General features: G+C 50.9%; 7 protein-coding genes across 7 annotated transcripts; 4 read left to right on the forward strand and 3 right to left on the reverse strand.

The window, feature by feature from the left end:
* Nucleotides 1-6,823: 6,823 nt before the first annotated feature.
* NMD3_1 (ribosome-binding protein) lies at nucleotides 6,824-7,453 on the forward strand (the record flags this gene model as incomplete). Its single annotated transcript, XM_062883449.1, has 2 exons — nucleotides 6,824-6,860; nucleotides 7,200-7,453. The coding sequence occupies exons 1-2, from the start codon at nucleotides 6,854-6,856 to the stop codon at nucleotides 7,451-7,453; spliced, it is 261 nt and encodes an 86-aa protein (XP_062744217.1). The 5' UTR covers nucleotides 6,824-6,853.
* An 11-nt stretch (nucleotides 7,454-7,464) lies between these two features.
* Nucleotides 7,465-9,072, forward strand: NMD3_2 (ribosome-binding protein; the record flags this gene model as incomplete). The annotated part of the gene is made up of 3 exons (XM_062883450.1): nucleotides 7,465-7,595; nucleotides 7,653-7,752; nucleotides 7,939-9,072. The coding sequence occupies 3 exons, from the start codon at nucleotides 7,465-7,467 to the stop codon at nucleotides 9,070-9,072; spliced, it is 1,365 nt and encodes a 454-aa protein (XP_062744218.1).
* A 196-nt stretch (nucleotides 9,073-9,268) lies between these two features.
* On the reverse strand, nucleotides 9,269-10,816 carry QC762_300680 (uncharacterized protein; the record flags this gene model as incomplete). Its single annotated transcript, XM_062888376.1, has 1 exon — nucleotides 9,269-10,816. The coding sequence occupies one exon, from the start codon at nucleotides 10,814-10,816 to the stop codon at nucleotides 9,269-9,271; it is 1,548 nt and encodes a 515-aa protein (XP_062744219.1).
* Nucleotides 10,817-10,863: 47 nt separating this feature from the next.
* ESF2 (RNA-binding ATPase activator esf2) lies at nucleotides 10,864-12,157 on the reverse strand. The gene is made up of 2 exons (XM_062888377.1): nucleotides 11,449-12,157; nucleotides 10,864-11,378 (listed from the first exon to the last, which is right to left on the reverse strand). Exons 1-2 carry the CDS (start codon nucleotides 12,105-12,107, stop codon nucleotides 11,051-11,053), a joined length of 987 nt encoding a protein of 328 aa, XP_062744220.1. The 5' UTR covers nucleotides 12,108-12,157; the 3' UTR covers nucleotides 10,864-11,050.
* Nucleotides 12,158-12,557: 400 nt separating this feature from the next.
* On the forward strand, nucleotides 12,558-14,243 carry QC762_300700 (uncharacterized protein; the record flags this gene model as incomplete). Its single annotated transcript, XM_062888378.1, is given in 4 exon segments — nucleotides 12,558-12,647; nucleotides 12,666-13,124; nucleotides 13,192-14,076; nucleotides 14,130-14,243. The coding sequence occupies 3 exon segments, from the start codon at nucleotides 12,720-12,722 to the stop codon at nucleotides 14,241-14,243; spliced, it is 1,404 nt and encodes a 467-aa protein (XP_062744221.1). The 5' UTR covers nucleotides 12,558-12,647; nucleotides 12,666-12,719.
* A 1,010-nt stretch (nucleotides 14,244-15,253) lies between these two features.
* On the forward strand, nucleotides 15,254-16,200 carry QC762_300705 (uncharacterized protein; the record flags this gene model as incomplete). Its single annotated transcript, XM_062888379.1, has 3 exons — nucleotides 15,254-15,370; nucleotides 15,424-15,482; nucleotides 15,540-16,200. The coding sequence occupies 3 exons, from the start codon at nucleotides 15,254-15,256 to the stop codon at nucleotides 16,198-16,200; spliced, it is 837 nt and encodes a 278-aa protein (XP_062744222.1).
* A 206-nt stretch (nucleotides 16,201-16,406) lies between these two features.
* On the reverse strand, nucleotides 16,407-18,257 carry ERG8 (phosphomevalonate kinase). The gene is made up of 2 exons (XM_062888380.1): nucleotides 17,685-18,257; nucleotides 16,407-17,627 (listed from the first exon to the last, which is right to left on the reverse strand). Exons 1-2 carry the CDS (start codon nucleotides 17,951-17,953, stop codon nucleotides 16,556-16,558), a joined length of 1,341 nt encoding a protein of 446 aa, XP_062744223.1. The 5' UTR covers nucleotides 17,954-18,257; the 3' UTR covers nucleotides 16,407-16,555.
* Between the last annotated feature and the right edge of the window lie 445 nt (nucleotides 18,258-18,702).

The following is an 18,702-nucleotide window of genomic DNA, read 5'->3' on the forward strand; positions in this document are numbered from 1 at the left end:
GTATATATATGGTGACGCCGCCACAGCCGTCACAAGTGGTCTTATCAACTGCTTATCGTATTTTCAATACCAAAACTCGTCAAGGTGGCTAACTCGCTTATCAAGCACGTTAATATCTTTTTGACGTTTCGGTTTCTGGTATTCCAGGCAGCTGGGTTTAGCATCCTGATAACTATTGATAAAAAATGTACTGAAACGGACATCAACACTATTGATCCGTTACCGCCCGTAATTAAATCACTCCGGCAGCTCCATATTACGCAAATTCGCTGCCCGAGAGCAAAGGTAGGATACGAAAACATTTCCCCGAAAACAGAACAGTCCAACAACCATATATCAAAAAAGCGAGGAAGGGAAAGCCAGCAGTACTACTATGATCTCCGGGCTCATCAGACAGGATGTGGTTACCTTCTTTTGCCAACTACTTTGAGCAAGCCCTAACGTTAGCAAATTAGATAATGTTAAAATGCAGCATTTATTCATGGAATTTTACAGCACTTGTTTATGGAATTCTGCGCCCACATTGTTCCCAACGGCTCGCCCACAACGCTCTCAACGGCTCGCCCACAAGCGCTCTCAATGGCTCCCAGGACTCCTCACCGGATCTCCGGACAATGAGAGATACGAGAAGCCTCATGAGCGATACGAGCATCTTATCGGCAACGAGATCATAGTTCCAAGCCACTGGGGCCACCGAGCGATAAGGAGCAATAAGGATGATAAGGAAGTTCAGGTGCCCATAAAGAGCCCTCTTCCAATTGCAATGGTTTTCCTGCTTCTTTCTTTCCTTAAGAAATAATAAGTCAAGTCAGTCAATAAGATTGATCATTTACAGTATCTTATATATGAGACTACAACATCTCAGTTCACTACTCTCTGTGCAGGTAATACCTGTTGCACTTTCTTCCTTCGACAACCACGTCGTCGTACTTAGCAGCACAGTCCGAGACTCGCCAAGTTCTTGGGTAATTGCTTCACCCTCCTGAGACCCCTGTAGTTACAGTGCTCTCAGCGACCCCATTTAAAACAGATAACAATAACAATACTTACAAAGACAACAATGCATAGCAGTATAACAAGCTCGGATCTCCATATCATAACTGCGCTTAGATTACTGGATGGGGCTAGAACTGGTAAAGATAGCACACGGTCTAGGCTTGCTTATATTTCGTTGAATCGCTCACTTGAACAGATTATTGCCTCCGATCGGGAGAATAGAAGGCTCATGAACCGATGCTCGGGTTATCGCAACGCAAGTCTCGCCATCGATGTCTATGTCAGCGCTCAGTAACAGATGAATATCTCAAGGCGGGAGGTAATTTATACAGCTCTGGCTGATTACTTGAACGCAGAAGATCATCGTTAAAGGTTGAGGCGGCTAAAGGCGGAGTATAGTCGAACTTGGCTAAGAAACGCGTCCATATCGGGGACGAAGGAGAGCATGTCGGCGACAGCAGCGCAGAGGTTAAGAGGATGTTGGTCATACACAGACTTAGCATCCAGCCATCGATCATAAAACTTTACACTCCCACCCATTATGAGAGGTATTGCTGTCCGGTGCACAGGTCAATTTTGGAGGAAGGTAGTTTCGACAGAGAACTAAAGCATGTTCCTGGTGTTTGAAAGTAGTATGAGTGGTTCCAAGAGACACCTAGTAGGCCCTGAAACGACTCTGTGACGAGTTCCAACTAGGACGTAATCTCCAAGCAAAGCCTCCTCGAGTCTCACCGACGTTGAAGATCCTCGCTTCCGCTGCCGTAATGCAAATGTTACAACCTGCACCAGAAATGGATACAGACTGCAAGGCAGTACGCCAGAGGTGAATATGACAGGATGATCGAAGGTTGTGACAAGCGTCTCAGACACGGGTTCACTGTCAACAACAGGTTGTTCTAACAAAGAGCTACTGAAAGTAGATTGTAGACAAATGAACTTGAATTGCTTGCATGAGGAATCAGATTCCTCGACACGGGGAGCGCCCGGCGCTCCCCCCTATTTATGTCAAGCTATCTACATATATTTCTGAAGTATCTTTGTACCTTGCTCAGTGTGCCTTCAAAGCCAGAGAACCTCAATTATATCTATGCATGGTGACAGCATTGGTGGCAATGGTACCATGTCCAGCTGAACTGGTTACGTCAGTTTCAGCTTCCATGAGCTCCTATTCAGCTTGATTGACCAGAACCCTTTTCTGTCTGACAGGTACCACCCAGTGGTTCCTGTACAGGGGTATTACGCTTGGGGCGTAACAGCAAAGTGTGCCGACCAAACTCATTGAGACATCTCAGCGTCTCACGGTAATAGCAGAGTTGGCAACCAGACCAGATACGTCCTTAGATAAGCAGGGGTTTGCTGTGGAGGTGAAGAAGGACTTACCCGAGGAGCGAATGAAAAGTCACAGAATCACCAAAAGCACCGTACCGTGTGCTTCGGTGGGGTTCATAGGCTTTTGGTAGGGGACTTCAGTGGACTTGGAGCCGGAACTTCGATGGGGCCCTGCCAGGGCCTTGACTTCGGTGAACCTGGGTGGAAAGCTACATAATCCTCGCATAGCGCGCTGTAACTTTTACTGTGTACATCATGACGAGCAATACCATTTAAAGCCGGAACAGTGCTGCTTACCGGAGCGGCCGGCCGACATTTATGGAAATGGGGGTATCTCTGGGAACCGAAGTCGGACATGGATATTAGCCCGTAATTCATCTCTGTCACATGCAGTATTGCAACCGCGAAAGCCAAGATTAACGTCACTGACACGCGATGTGGTGTGAAAGTAGATGGCGAGTTTAGCTCTGTGCATGTGACGACTCGATCCTCCTTCCTCTGGTATTTCGTTTTCTTCACGCTTCAAGTTGGACACTAGCTGCGTACAGTTCTGTCCAAGGGGCTGGTATGCGTGGTCTACTAAGGAATAAAGTGAGCTATGATCAAGCATCTCCGGTGTCCGTTGAGCAGCTTGCCAACCGGCTTGCATGTGTCAACTCCCTAGTGAGATGGGCTATCCGGGGCTATGCAACCATCTATATTCCAGTAAGATGTACGATATGATTGTCCCCTAGTTGGCCTTAAACCATTCCGGTGCGAGGTGCATAACACAAAGGATGCAGTGATTGAAATGACATAAATTTAGTAACGTATATTATAAGCGAGTCGTACATATAAGCGAGTCGTACAGTCTCCACCACGACGCGTCCTCCTTACACCTAACATCAATTTTTTCCACAACCCAATATGCCTCCTACTTCAAAGGAAGCCAGGATACTCTTAGCCCTTGAGGCTCTTCGAATCAATGAAAAATTAAGCCTCCGAGCTGCAGCTAAGCTCTACAACGTACCAGCTATGACTCTCTCTAACCGACGCGCCGGCCGGCCTGCACGACGCGATATAACACCCAATTCGAAAAAGATGACTCAGTCGGAAGAGGAAGCTATTGTCCGATATATTATTGAGCTATGTACGCGAGCTTTTCCACCAAGATTGCGTAGTGTAGATGATATGGCCAACCAACTGCTACGCGTACGCGACGCGCCCCCTGTTGGCAAGTTCTGGGCACATAACTTCGTCAAACGTCAGCCACAGCTCCGTACGCGTTTTAAGCGTAGATACGACTACCAGAGGGCTAAGTGCGAGGATCCAAAGGTCATTGCCGAGTGGTTTTGCGCTCGTACGGAACACTAAGGCTAAGTACGGTATTGTAGATGACGATATCTACAACTTCGACGAGACTGGGTTTTATGATGGGTATTATCTTCGCGGGCATGGTAGTTACGACCTCGGACGGCCTTAGTAAGGCGAAACTAGCCCAGCCTGGTAACCGCGAATGGGCAACGGTAATCCAGGAGTTAATGCCCTCGGTTGGGCCATCCCTCCTTTTATCATCTTGGCCGCGCAGTACCACCTTGCCAACGAGGCACTAAGCAAGCGCAGGAGAGCCAAAAACACGTGTGCGGTTTGGAGGATCACTTACTGTGCAGGATGCACACGATCTACTTGACCAGAAGGCCGTGGGTGGGGAGGCAGTGGAAGAAACGCAGCCGGATGGTAGTGGTGTAGGGGGTGCTTGTACAAAGGTTCAATGCTGTGGTGTATGCGGCAAGCCTGGCCATAATGCACGTACTTGCCAGGAGGCTGTAGAATCGTCTGATTCGGCTGTTTCTGATGTAATTATAGTTGGTTTCTAGTGTTGTTATGTTGCAATTGAGGATAGTTGTTGTAGGGTGGTGGAGACTGTACGACTCGCTTATATGTACGACTCGCTTATAATATACGTTAGCAATTTTATGCTTTACCCGGTCGCAGCTTAGCTCCATGAACGCTTTCCGCATGATTCCTGAAATGATCCAAGTGCTTCAGCTTCACCCCCTCCTCCTTGCACTTGTGATGCTCGCAGAAGATTAGATTCTCACGCTCAATTTCTTTCATTCCCCCTAAATGCTCGCGGTCGAAATGGTCGTTTATTACGGCTGTTCGGCAGTACGTAAAAGTCCTCTCCTCGTATGACTGCCTCTCGTCTCCAATGCAGCGAGGATATTGAGTCTTTTCTATAAGAAGGGGGAATAGGTCCGGCCCGGGAGACTTCTCTTTTACGTTAGCCTATACCCTCTGTGGAGTACGCTTCCGTTTTACTACCTCTAGCTTATTATTCAGGGCGGTTATAAGCTCGGCGGATCGGATACGTAACCGGAGAAGCTCCTCGCTACTTAGGCCCTCCGGCTAGTTAATAAGGATTTCGACTAACTCGGCCCGTTCCGTAATGTGGAGCTTAATGGCAGGTACGATATATTTTATCTCGGCCTCTTCTTCCGCCTCGCAGCTAAACTATCTTTTGATATTCTAGGTTGGGCGGTTGTGGAAGTAGTACTTGCGGTATCTGAAATTTATATTTTTCTTTCGCTACCTTTCTTTATTCTTAATTAGTCGACTGACGTCTCGGATCTCGTTCTCGTTATTACGTCCTTAGATTCGGTATTAAACGCCCTTTAGCTCTGCGCACTAGCGTACTAGATTAAGACCGTCTCATCTCATTAGCCATCCTATGGATGGGAACCCCCAGTCTTTCGTCGCGTGTGTTACAAGGTAACGCCTGATGCAGACTGTAGCTATGCTAAAGTTTGCATCCAGTGCATTGAGAATTCCAAAGTTGTTTCTGGCAAAAAAGGCGTTCGGATGTAAAAGGAACTCGCGCACTGTTTGGTGAATGATTTGGACCACTTCTTTCCCTTCAAAAGTATGTTAGTAGGGCTTTCTAAGCGCAGTATGTCATCCTGTCATACAGAGTAATTCCAACAACAGGGAGCATCGTACTCATCCCCTTGCTCTTTGATTTCTAAGAAGTTTCCTGCGCAGGAAAGGACACAATGCTCAGTGGCAATTCTCTTTCTAAAAGATCCTTTCGAGGGCAAAAAGACTGCTTCGAGGTCGTCTGGAATTGCAAGAACATGCAAGAGTTCCTGGACACCCAATGACCGCCTGCTAAATAACACAAGCTGGAACATCGTTTTGCGGACAGCTCAGGCAAAGGGGTATCGCTCCACAATGAGTTTTGGCATCCAAGAAAGAAGCGTGGTCCATCCGCTCCATCGATGGTCTGGTCAAGCTGTCTCTGTACCTGACATCCCAGCTATCCTACCTTTCATGAACCCAGGGTGCCACAATACCTATTTTCAGCCCAAAGTAATACTGGGGACAGTCCTTACCAAGTTAATTCCTGCCTCAATCTCACGCTGCCACTTCTGTGAGAGGGCTGCAGGCTTGTCCGCCACAGGCCACTGCTCCAGGAGAGCCTTGACCGCAGCCGCAGCTGTGGCGATTGCCATGTCTTGTTCTTGTGACTGTCTGCGTAATAGCAGACGGTATACCAATTCCTCCTCGCTGCAACCGAGCTCAGCACATGATGTCTTGGTAGGATTTTAGGGTCCGCGGCACAGGCATGACAGAGAGGGTCATCTTGCAAACGATGTTTATGGCGATACTCCGGTGGAAATAGATTGTCTTGAGTCGGGCCGGGGGAGCGGTAGCTACGTCCACGTCCCGGCTGACGGCCATGTGTTGTAGGCTCCTGAGGTATTCTGCTGCCTTGTTGCGTAAATGGTTCCTCCCATGCTCACTTTCAGTTGCAGAGCAGAAGATTGTGCATATCCTTGCTAAGATGGTCGCATATAATCAGCCGCAGTGCTTGGCTGAAAGCGCGTATTTGTTGAAGAACCATGTTCATGTCGGTATGCCATGGCTGAGGATATGTGTCGCTCGTGGGCATCAACGGTGATGGGATACGGTACGGTGTGCTCGGATTCGAGTTCTGATAGCCAAAGCAGATGTGCAGTCGAAACAACGACAAGTGTCCAAGATAGGCGTAGATGTCAGACAATGTCAGTTCTGAAGTGCGGGGGGCTTTGCTTTTTCCTTGTTAGAGGATTGTGGAGGGAAGGTGGCCAATCACAGTGTGCTGCATTTTGGACATGGCAGCAACAGATCAATACATATTGACATCCTGGCACTTGACAGCAGAAGGATGGGCCTTCCACAGAAGAGACAGCAATACTCTATACCGAATGGCCCATCCTCATTGAACAATAGACCCTCGTGCTAACCAAAAGCAAGGCTGCCAACAAAGCAAATTGATTCAAAGCATATCAAATACAAGTCAAATCAAATAGGCCGAACAAGGGCTCAAATCGATATTTTCCCATATTTAATTTGCTTTAAGTATATTTAACTACGCCTCACCCCATACTGGTTCACCACATCACCCACCAATAGCCATACACAACCCTAACCCTAAAATTGTGCGCCGCTACACCACTCCTCACCACCACCCTCACCGCCACCCTCACCAGTGCCTTAGGACCCCGTAATGCGTGGTAGCCGGGCCGGTTCAAATATATTCAAGAGAAATCAAATACTAATCAAATATGACCTTTTCCATCTCAAATCAAATCAAATCAAATCAAGTCAGGGCCATCTAATTTGATTTACTTTATTGCTAGCTTTGTACTAAAAGGCCACCAGGCACGACGCAAGAGGTTTGTTGGATACCTGAATAACAATTAACACAGCTCGTAACAGAATCAGGACCATCCGAAGGCAGTGAGAGTCCCTTCCTCCGCAGATTGCGTAACTTTCGCGAAAAGCCACTTCCTGCCTCATTCGATGATGTCTAAAGTCAACAATCATTAGTAATATGGTCGTCTCGAAATGAGTCACGTGCCGGAGTGGCGGACTCGCCAAGGATAACGATCCCCACCTGTTGAAGCCCCACATTCAGATAAACTGCTTATCAACCAGCGCGCGGGGCAATTTTCTGTCAAAATTCTTGAGAAAGCAGCGCCCCGCCAGCAGTCCCCAGTTCGCCGTCTTGCTGTGCAAGTCCCACCATATCTATAACTGCACTCTCTTCAGGCGGTACACCTTTTCGAATACACAACAAACCCAACACCCAGAGAGACACAGATAAACACGGAAATCATGGATCTCGACACTCCCATGGGTATGGCCCCAATGCTGGGCACAGCGCGCACTGGCGCAACCATCTTGTGCTGCAACTGCGGCTCTCCCATTGATGGCACCTCTTCCGCCGGTGCCATGTGCTACGACTGGTAAGTTTTCCTTTGAATTGCTAGTCATGGCGCCTGAACTGATAAAATTGTCTCCAGTATCAAATTGACAGTCGACATCTCGAAAACCATCCCCCGCGAAGCCCACATCCAGTTCTGCCGTGACTGCGACCGATGGCTGATGCCCCCCAACACCTGGGTCAATGCTGCGCCCGAGTCCAAAGAGTTGCTGGCTTTGTGTTTGAAGAGGTTACGAAATATCACCAAGGTCCGCATTGTCAACGCAGAGTTCATCTGGACGGAACCACATTCGCGAAGAATCAAGGTCAAGATCACAATCCAGGACTCAGTGGCTGATGGTGTCCTCATGCAACAAAGTTTCGAGGTGGTCTACGTCGTGGGTACACAACAGTGCAAGGACTGCGCCAAGTCATACACAGCCAACGTTTGGAGAGCGTCAGTACAAGTCCGCCAAAAGGTGCCCCACAAGAGGACCTTTTTGCTTTTGGAGCAGCTTATCCTCAAGCACCAAGCGCATCGGGACACGATCAACATCAAGGAAGAAAAGGGCGGTATCGACTTTTACTTTGCTCACAGAAATCAGGCCGAAGCCTTCCTTTCTTTCCTCAAATCAGTCATTCCCATTTTTGTCAAGGACTCGAGGCAACTTATTTCGCAAGACAACCACACAGGCGACAAGTCATACAAGTTCAACTACTCCGTCGAGATTGTCCCCATTTGCAGAGATGATTTGGTGGCCCTGCCACTCAAGTTGGCCCGGTCGATTGGCAACATTACGCCCCTTGTCCTCTGCCACAGGATAGGAACGTCCGTCAACCTTCTCGACCCCAACACTCTTCAGACAGCCGAAATCAGCTCCGACGTCTTCTGGCGCGCGCCATTCCAGCCTCTTGCAGGTACACCCGACTTGGTCGAGTTCATTGTCATGGACGTCGAACCAACAAACGTCCGCAAGGGCAAGTGGGTTCTGTCAGAAGTGCAAGTTGCCCGCGCCGCCGATCTCGGTGTAAACGACCACACCTATTTCACCAGAACTCATCTGGGCAACCTGTTGCATGCTGGAGACTCGGTCCTTGGTTATATGCTCTCGGGAACAAACTTCAACTCTTCCGCTCTGGACGCCATTGAGAACTCTCGTGCGTTCGGGTCGACGATTCCAGATGTCATTCTGGTCAAGAAGCACTACCCTAACAGGCGCAAGAACAGGAAGCGCAACTGGAAGCTCAAGCGCATGGCCAAGGATGAGGGCGAGTTGCTGCCCAAGGCGGCCGATCAGGAGAAGATGGAGGCCGAGTACGAGATGTTCTTGCGGGATGTGGAGGAGGATGAGGAGTTGCGGGCCGCGTTGGCGTTGTACAAGAACACCAAGAAGAAGCAGCAGGATGCGGACGCGATGAGCATTGCCGAGACGGAGATGACGGGTGTGGATGATGGGCCGAGGATCAATATGGATGAGCTGCTGGATGATTTTGATGAGTTGGGCATTCATGATGAGTAGGGGATTAGGCTGTGAAGTTTCATGGGGTGAATGGGTTGGAGTGGAAAAATATACCATTTTTGTTTTGTTTGATGAGAACTTCTTTGATACTTTGCTGTGTTCCTTCTGTGTATTGTGAGTATCGATAAAAACATGCTGCATATTTGTTGCATGACGGAACTATCTTTCCTCTTTATCCACCGTAAACTGCAACCATTCAATGCTCATCCCCACAACACCCACAAACTAGCTTTCTCCACGATCCCCCTTCCCGTTCTTCTTCTCTCTTGGGCGGTCTGTCCATCCTCCGATCATCACCCCTCGATCTAGACTTGGCTCTCTCCCGCCTGTGACTCTGTTGATGAGTTTGTGACGACTGAGATTGAGACTGAGGCGAGAGTCGAGTCACGGGGACGATCTCAAAGTCGGGGGTCATGTCCCTTTTCTTTCCTAGGCACAGATTATCGATCAGGTCCTCACGAGGAGAGGAGTTGAGTTTTCCGGTTTTGGTGATGGTTGGGTCGTGTGGAGGGCTGTTGAGCTGTTTAGGTTTGGTGATGGGTAGGTTTGGGGGAGTGGGTGAGCGATGGGTTGGAGGTGCTGGGGGCGCAGGGTTGGGATGAGGCAGACGAGGATGGGTGTCTTTGCGCTGGACGTGATGACTGTGGCTGGCGGTTGAGTCGGATGTGCGCCGGGGACGGGGGAGGTTTAGCGGGGCGGGGATGATGTCGGTCATGCTGATGCGCGCAGAGGGTTTGCGGCTGGGTGTGGTTGGAGCGGTGGTGGTGTCCATTTTTGGGATGATGCCGTTGCTGTAGGGGGTGCTAGGGCAGACGAAAGATGGGGTGTTACGGGAGGTGGGATGGGATTCTGGGTACCAGGTGCGGGTGCGGTAAGATGATGTTTTGGTACACTCCGTAACGGTGTAGTCGTGCATGTCGTGGTTGTTTGGAATGAAGTCCCAGTTTGGTTTGTTCGGTGTAAGGGGGGAGGACGGCTGAAACGCGAGATGAGGTGTCAAAATCGGAGAAGTTGCCCTGGAGCTGCTTAATGATCGTGGTCGGGTATGAGCCAAAGGTAGTGAGTATTGCCGCTCAACGATGGGGGGGTATTTCCTGCCTCGTGAGCCGGGACCCGGATCCGACCCGCTGCCATGAAAAGAGGGTGTTCTGAGAGGCGAGGATAAATTCAATCTAGAGTGACGTCGAACATAAAGCGGGCCTGGGGGTGGACTGCCTCGAAACCCCTGATTGTCGAACCCTCCGTGATATATATCCTTGCTGCAACTCGGTGTTGGTGTTCTCGATGAAACACTGTCGAACTTGTGGTCGCGACTGGTGCTGCTTACTCCGGATTTGCGGGTGGATGTACTCTCGCTCTCACTGCCGTATCCCAAGCCGGCTTGTCCTGTAGCTGCATAAGAGCCTGTGGCAGCAGAAGCATTGACCGGAAGGCAGACCGAGATGAATGTGGACAAGTTCAAGCCATCCCGCACTGCTTCCACACACCTCGCGAACGCAGGCTCAACACTGATGACGGGCTCCTCTTTCCATATACGCAAGTGCTTCCATTCCTTTTGGTATCGGTGCATGAGAAGGGATTCGACGGGATATCCCTTGGGAAAAGCTTTGTCTTCGTCTAGAAGCCGCTTGATGTAGCCTTGGAGCTCCGCTGCCTCTTCGCGAGAGAGTCCCAGCTTGCGAATTGCTGATTCCACGCTCTGATGATACCCAGTGTCGGGGCCATCTGGATTCGAGAGACCCATCTTGTCGCAACGTTATTCGAAATGACAGCACCTGGAAACCATAAGAACGAGCATTTGACATACGAGAAGGCCAGAATTATAGATATCCTGAGAGCAAGTATCGGCACATTTTGCTATGCAGCACCACAAAGCCCTGTTGTTCCAATCACTATACGAATTGAGGTGTTGGGTGCTAGTAAAGGGTATACGCACATGCAAAAGAGATGCCGAACAATAAAAAGGGGGCTTCAACGATCAAAAGATCTTGCTGAGCACTCTTTGCACATGCTCTGGCTGGTCCTCCTGCTTCGTCTTCTTTGCCAGCGGTACCTGTGCAAACGTCCTCCTCTTCTTTTGAGAAACCCCTTCTTGGACCGCACTGCCGCCTCCATATTCCTTCTTCTCGTCTTCTGTGGCCTTTTTCCGCTTGGCCGCAGCCTTTGCTTCCATGCCCTGCAACACCTTTGCCCTCTCCACGTTCCGCACAAACTCCTTGTTCTCCTTGGTGGACTTGCTGATTTCGGCGCGCATTCTGCTGGCTCGTTCGGCGTTCTCAGCGGCGATTTGCTCTGTGAGATGATGCCTGTTGGCTGTCAGTATGGAGTTCCAATATAAGCAGAGAGAGAGAGAGAGGGAGGGGGGTGGGGTCCCACCATTTGAAACCATTCAAATACTTCATGGCCCACACATCATCTCTGTACCAACTCGACTTCTTCCCACCAATTGTTTGCGCATTCAAGAGATCGACCACCTTTTTAGCATCCTTCTTTTTGATAAACTCGACCCATCCCTCGCCGTAGGACCGCTTCTTGTTACCTCCGGCGTGGACGCGGCGCGCGTGGACTGCTGGATCCTCGGGGGCGAGGAATATCCTGTTGATTTGGCCGTATGGTTCGAGAAGTGATCGTAGCTTCTGGGGCTTCATGAATGGCGGTACGCGCGATAGGTAGATAACACCTGACTTTTTGATGGCAGCTTCGGAGACAACAAGGTTCTTCTTGAGCAGGGAATTCTTGACGCCGGGCAGTTCGACCTTTGTCTTCTTCGGTTTCTTTTCTTGGGAGTCTTTTCCTTCCTCTGCCTCGTCGCCGGACTCTTGGGGTTCTGCATCGAGCTTTGCGCCACCATCCTCGTCTTGGTCTTGGTATCGCTCGTCGTCGGTAATGTCTTCAGCCTCGCTATCCTCGTCGTTTACTCTTCTGCGCTTCGCGCTGGGGCCACCCTTTTGGAAATCATCTTCCGAGTCATAATCGCGGCCGACATCTTCGTCACTATCGCCGGCGTCGAGAAAAGCGTTTCTTTTGTCAGACATTGTTGTGGGTGGCAGTCGGTGAACTTTTTGAGCTTTGGATCTGGGAAAACAGCTTTAGTTGGTTGTCGATTAAGTAGATTGGCTGAACCTTTAGTTGCTGTTCCAAAAATTTCTGGAGACTGCCATTGGCCTGTGCACTGCCAAGTTTCCAGCATTGTAGCTCCTGAGACTCATGCTTAGATCAATCAGGCCAGATAGAGGCCTTGGAAATAGGTCAAGTCATCTTTACGGTATAGAAAGATCTAACAGAATAATCCCAACTGTCCGTATACTTTCGCGATGTCTGGTAGTGGAAAGCGCCGCATACGCATCTGGGCAAGATACTTGATGGCAGACACAAGGGTGCATCCTTGGCTACCCACCGTTATCTTATCTCTTATCAGTGCCGCGGGAGCTTACTGGAAGCTGGATGTTGTTGGAGGGGCAGGGCAGAGGGGCAGAGGGGCAAACAACAGGCCGCCTTAAGCTTAGAAAGGGATGACGGCGCATCGCAGCTCCTCGCCAATGTGTCACCACTTGATATTCGAGCCCGGGTGATACCGCGCTCTTGTTTTCTACCCCTACACTTAACATCTTCAACCACTCACTCAGCCATCGTTACCTCCCGTCGCCATGTCTGTCGAGGTCATCACCACCATCTCCCCCACCACCGAGGAACCCATCCTCACGCGCAACGGCATCTCCACTGAGGAGCTCGAGCAGATTCCCGACATTGCCACCCAGGCGTTCAAGGCATGGCGCACAACGAAGCTGGCTGACCGCCAGATCATAATCAAGAAGGCCCTCAAGATCCTCGCCGACAGGCAGGATGAGCTTGCCAACGAGCTCACCGTCCAGATGGGACGTCCCATCGCCTACACGGCCAAGGAGGTAGCCACCGCCGTCAAGCGGTCCGAATATCTGCTCAAGATCAGCGACGACGTGCTCCAGGACACGCCGGGCGAGGAGGAGAAGGGTTTCAAGAGATTTATCCGCAAAGTACCTGTTGGCCCAGTGCTTATCATCTTTGCGTGGAATGTATGCGCCTATCTGCTCCTTGTAGACCACGAGACAACGTACTAATCACAAACTTGAACACTGATAGTATCCGTATCTGATCCTCGTCAACGCCCTGATCCCCGCGCTGCTTGCCGGAAACTCGGTCATCCTCAAGCCGTCCCCCCAAACCCCGACCGTTGCGGAACAAGTGGGCAGGGCCTTCCAGGAAGCCGGCTTGCCCGATGGCGTCATCCAATATTTCCACTCAGGATCGCCCACCATCATCGAGTCTATCGTTCGTAACCCCAAGATCGCGCTCGTCTGCTTTACTGGGTCGGTCGCCGGTGGTCTTGCTGTCCAGAGCGCCGCCTCGGACAGGGTGGTCAATGTTTGTCTGGAGCTTGGTGGAAAGGATCCGGCCTATGTCCGTGGTGATGTAGACATTGCTTGGGCTGCTGAAGAAATTGTGGACGGAGCCGTCTTCAACTCTGGTCAGAGCTGCTGCTCAATAGAGCGTGTGTATGTGGACGAGAAGATCCACGACCAGTTTGTTGAAGCCATTCAAAAAGTTCTGAAGGGCTACAAGCTGGGAGACCCCTTGGATAAGGCCACTCACCTGGGCCCTGTCGTTTCAAAAAGGTCAAAGGAGACCATCGAGGCCCACATTCAAGACGCGTTGGACAAGGGCGCCGAGAACCTCACACCCGATAACGAGACATTCAAGGACCTTCCTCCCAAGGGCAACTTTGTCGTGCCAACGCTCCTCACCAAGGTCGATCACACAATGAAGGTCATGAAAGATGAGACTTTCGGGCCCGTGATCCCCGTTATGAAGGTAAAGAGCGACGAGGAAGCGGTGGAGCTAATGAACGACAGCGAGTTTGGTCTCACTGCCAGCATATGGACCAAGGACACAGATAAGGGATATGAGCTATGCGAGCAGGTTGAAGCGGGAACCGTTTTCGTCAACCGTTGTGATTTCCCAAGCCCTGTAAGTCAGAATGCCCCGTGTGGTGCGAATGCCACTGACTGAGAGATATGCAGGACCTGGCCTGGACTGGATGGAAGAACTCCGGGAAGGGTCAAACATTGAGCAAATACGGTTTTGATCAATTCGTCAAGTTGAAGAGCTATCATTTGAAGGACTACCCCAAATAGAGGTTTGGGGGTGCCCTTGATCTGCAGCAGGCAACCGGAACCAATCTAGGGAGGGCTTCAGCAAGGGCGTTGCTACGGCGCGTCCACGAGGCTTTCGGAGACATGAAAATTTGACATTATTCAGCGGCAGGCAAAGCAAATCGATTTCCATTCATTTCTTCAAGGCTCTGCAAGAACAAACTGGCGGCTTGTCTCGGGGGACAATTTCCAACCTGTTGTCAGCATTCCATCACTGGGGAAAGGAGGTGCGGAAACGGCATGAGGCTTTCTCGCTTAAACCCCCCGTCTACATTCCAAGACAGTTTTCTTCTCCCTCTCTGCAGTTCTCTGCGAGGGGCCATCATGAGTCGTGACTCGTCCTGCATATCTCGCCACTGCCTGACGGGGCAGCTGGTTGCGAGACGTGCCTTTCAGGAACACGTTCCAGCAGTTTGGAACAAGGTCGATCCGATGCGGCAGAAGCATCGTGTTCTTTTATAAGCCTGTCCCAGCTGTCTTCTGCTTCTTCTTGCTTCCCAGCCTCTTTTCTTTGACGAAGACGGCACAGGTTCGTTGTCTGGACGTTGCCACGGGCCTTGTCGGATTCTATACTTGCTCACCTACCAGTCCCCATGACACTCCTTTGTCTTTGTATTTCTTGATCTTTGTCTGCTCTAGACACCACACTCGCTTCTCACTGGCTTACCGAGGAACTGGTTCGGTTCCGCTTCACTTGTTCTCCCACGTCATTCGTTCGAATTCGCATCATACACGGCCTCGCTCTTGTTCTTAATACTTTCCGGATCCGTCAGGAACTTTTCGGCCCTACCTCTGTCCCCGTATTATTATTCTTCCAACCATCTAATCTGTCTCCTCGGAGACCTGTCGTCCGATTTTAACATCACAGACTTTTCTCCTCCAACACTCGAGTATACCTCACACGTTAATCTCTTTCGCCATTTTCACTTCAGCAATTCGTCTCGTTTATCTGTCTGATCCAAAAGCAATCGTTGGATATTTATCTCAGGAAAATGTATCTCTATTCGGAAATGAAGAGGTTATACACCTCTTTTCAGGAGATGATCACTTCTCGGAAAGGGGCACTCAGGAGAAATGGTAGAGGGGGCTTAAAACGCCCGTTGGTGATTGTGAGTATCATTCGTCATCCACTCATCGCATCATTTACTAACAGAGGACACAGTCAGCACCATACAACTTTGAACAGATCCCAGTCACGCTACCAGGTCTCACGCCAGAAGAGTATGCTCTCTCTTCATCAGTCCAATCTTTCGCTTCCATTGCTAACATCACTTTCAGAATTCTGGTCCTCCGTGAGAAGGCCGCAGCCACCAGACTAGGAATCCACGCCGACTCACCACCATCAATAGCGACCTACTCTGTGTCTGCTCCGAGTTCATCCTCCAACTCCAGCACTCCCAACCCCAACGTCACAGGTGTCCTGCCACCGCCGCCTCCTCCCATCATCACCAACCTCCACACCTCGGGCCCTGGCCGTTCCTCCTCCAGGGCTGGGTCATCGATGCGCAGCTCCTCCGCCCGCTCAGGCACCATCTCGCGTTCCGAATCGATGGCCAGAATTCCCCACCCTAGCAACCTCCGCCACTACGCCAGCTCAGAAGAGGTGAGGCCGATGCCGATGCCGATGCCGATTCCTTCCGGTGGTGGTCTCCCAGCGCAGAGCAATCACTCTCTCCTGTTGTTGGGTGATTTGGATGACGATGTCGTCTCGCCTCTGGAACTTGACTCACATCCACGACCGGGTAGCAGAAGCAGGGGGCACGTCAACAACAATGTCGATCCTGTCGGCATGTTCCCGCTTGACCTGGACTTTGAGCACCTCGAGAGGGAGTTTGAGCTTGGCAGCCCGATCAGCCCGTTGAGTCCGCCGAGCAAGAAGAATACGCCAAGGGGGAGTCCGAAGGGGAGTGTGAGTGAGAGGGGGGCGATCAGGATCTAACAGGGAGGGGAGGCAAAACAAATACAATGACGACAAAAATAATAATGCAGCAGGCATGGTTCAGTTTGTAGGATAAGGCTGTCTTTTTTGAACTTTTTGAAGCGAGCAAGCGGGTAAACAAAAGAATGGATGAACTAAAAATCAATGCGAGGGTGGAAAGGAAGGATAGCGAAGGAAATTAATAATTGTGGTTGTTTGTGCTCATGCTGGCATGGGCTTGGGCAACTACAGCAGACAAATGTCGAAACAGAATGGGAGCTTGACAACCTTCCGTTGGCATATTCTCTTGATCTGATTTGCGTGTGATGATGATATTGAATCATCGGTTCTATATAAGCGCTCATCTGTTGCAACATCACAACTCCTGCCACCTCCCCCCATCCCAGCTCTCCAACCTCGCCCCCTCCACCTCCCCCAACACATCCAACAACCTCGCCTTCACCCCTTCCCTCTGACTATACTCTCCCAAAAACCTTTCGACTCTCCCCAGCGTCCCCTCATCATCCCTAATCACCAACGCCGCAGCATCATACCCCCCCGCGCCAGGAACCACACTCCCCACCACCCCTTCCAGCCCCTCCAGCTCGTCCAGCAACTTGGTCTGACTGTCCGGCTCGATCTCGGCCCCGCTCTCCACCCCCATCCTCTTCATCAACCTCCTCACCTCCCCCATTGCCCTTTTTATCGCCTGCTCATCCCCGACTTTGAGCGCCCCAGCCAAAACCTTCACCTCCCCCTCCAACTCGGCAAACAACCCATCCGCCTCGGCCTTGTTCCCTTCCCTCCAAGCGTTGACCAGCTTCACCATGCTGACCGTTGCCGTCCCCCCCGTGACATCCACCATTCTGATCTTCAGCCCCTCGGCAAGATCAGTCTCCTCTTTGCTGATTTCTTGATCCCAGTCGGGGGAATTGACCGTCTCCACGACGGCTCTCCCGAACCCTCTCGTCCCTGGAGGTGGGAGGGCGGATAAGAGGGAGGGGGAAAACCGGCGGTAGACGCAGCTGCCGTAGACGGCGCTGGCGACGTCGAACCCGGAGCCGATTTTCCCCTGGGCGGCGCAGTGGGCTGCTTGGGAGAGGTTGTGAAGGGTGCGCCGGCCTGAGGGGGTGGAGAGGTCGAAAAGGGAACGGGGGAGGTAGTGGGAGAGCAAGCAGCCGGTTAGGGAGGTTACCAGGGCGGCGGAGGAGCCGAGGCCGGTTTTGTTGGCTTTGGAGATTGTTTGCCCGAGGTGGCGGAAGCGACGCTGGGGGGTGGAAGGGGAGGTGGTGGTGGTGGTGGAGTAATAGTCGTTGTCGGCGAGGATGGTGAATTTGGCGGGGTGGATGGAGGAGAGGGTTTGCTTGGCGGGGAGGGAGACGATGTAGGAGAGGACGTAGTTGAGGGTTGTTTCGACGAAATGGTTGGGTTTGAAGGGTTTGGTGCCGCTGGGGGAGGTGTTAGTGATGAGGTGTGACAAAAAAAAGGGGGGGGGGAGAACACACGGGTCGAGCTGGGTGACTTTTACACCGCCGTGACCTTCCACAGGGGTGTAGCCGTACACCCAGGAGTCATCGTCAAACTGCGGACTTTCGACGACAATCTCGGTGAGATGAACGCCCTGGGTGGGCTGGATGGGGTGAGAGACGACGTTGATGCGGGCGCTGAGGCCAAAGACGAGGCCGGAGTAGTCCCTGTCAAGGACAATGTAGCCGCCTGCGAGAAGAACCTTGCCGGGGGCGGAGACAACAGATGAGTTCTTGTGTTCGGGCATTTTGAATGTGAGTGAGAGAGGAAGAATCTCACGATAGCTTCAAGTGTGAGTTTGTTGACGAGTGCAAGGGTGAGCTCTCATGGAGGTTGAATGAGAGCCCCTGAATGATGGAGGGGTAGGTTCAGGCAGGGGCCCACTTATGCGAGCTGTTGTGGGGCACAACCCTGAGGTTTGACTTTTGTCTTTGTTTTGGAAAGAAATCGTGCGCTTTAACCCTGACTTCCAAGTTCGGCCTTGACGGCCACAAAGAACACAGAATTTGTCACCGACGGTGCCGCTTGATTACACAGACCTAATGATGTATTGGGGGAAACAAATCTCAAGGTGTTCATCTGAACCAGCTTCACGTTTCAACAGAGTACCCTCGCAACCCGACAGCCTGGGCACAAGTTTATGCCTTCCGCCTTGTGAAGTTCTCAAAAGTAAGAAGAAAAAAAAAAGCCAAAGCACGTAGTTCACGTAAGGTACCTTGGTCTATAAGAGACACGTCAAGTTTTCGAACATATTATGCTTCTGAAAAACATGTTCAAGATGTCACTGGTAGGCATTTTGTCTGCAATGTGAGTTTCGACATGTTGTCATGTCTTGTCTTATACATCTCTTGTCCTATACATCTCTTGTCCTATACATCTCTTGGCCACACGTTGAACAAGTTCTAAAAAACCAGAGCCCACAGTTTATCAAACATTTGAATAAGAGCTATGAGACTTCCAAACGTTGTGACTTGAACCCCATTTTGACTGAACATT

The sequence above is a fragment of the Podospora pseudocomata genome, chromosome 3, assembly GCF_035222375.1.
Source record: "Podospora pseudocomata strain CBS 415.72m chromosome 3, whole genome shotgun sequence".
NCBI classification, from domain to species: Eukaryota; Fungi; Ascomycota; class Sordariomycetes; order Sordariales; family Podosporaceae; genus Podospora; species Podospora pseudocomata.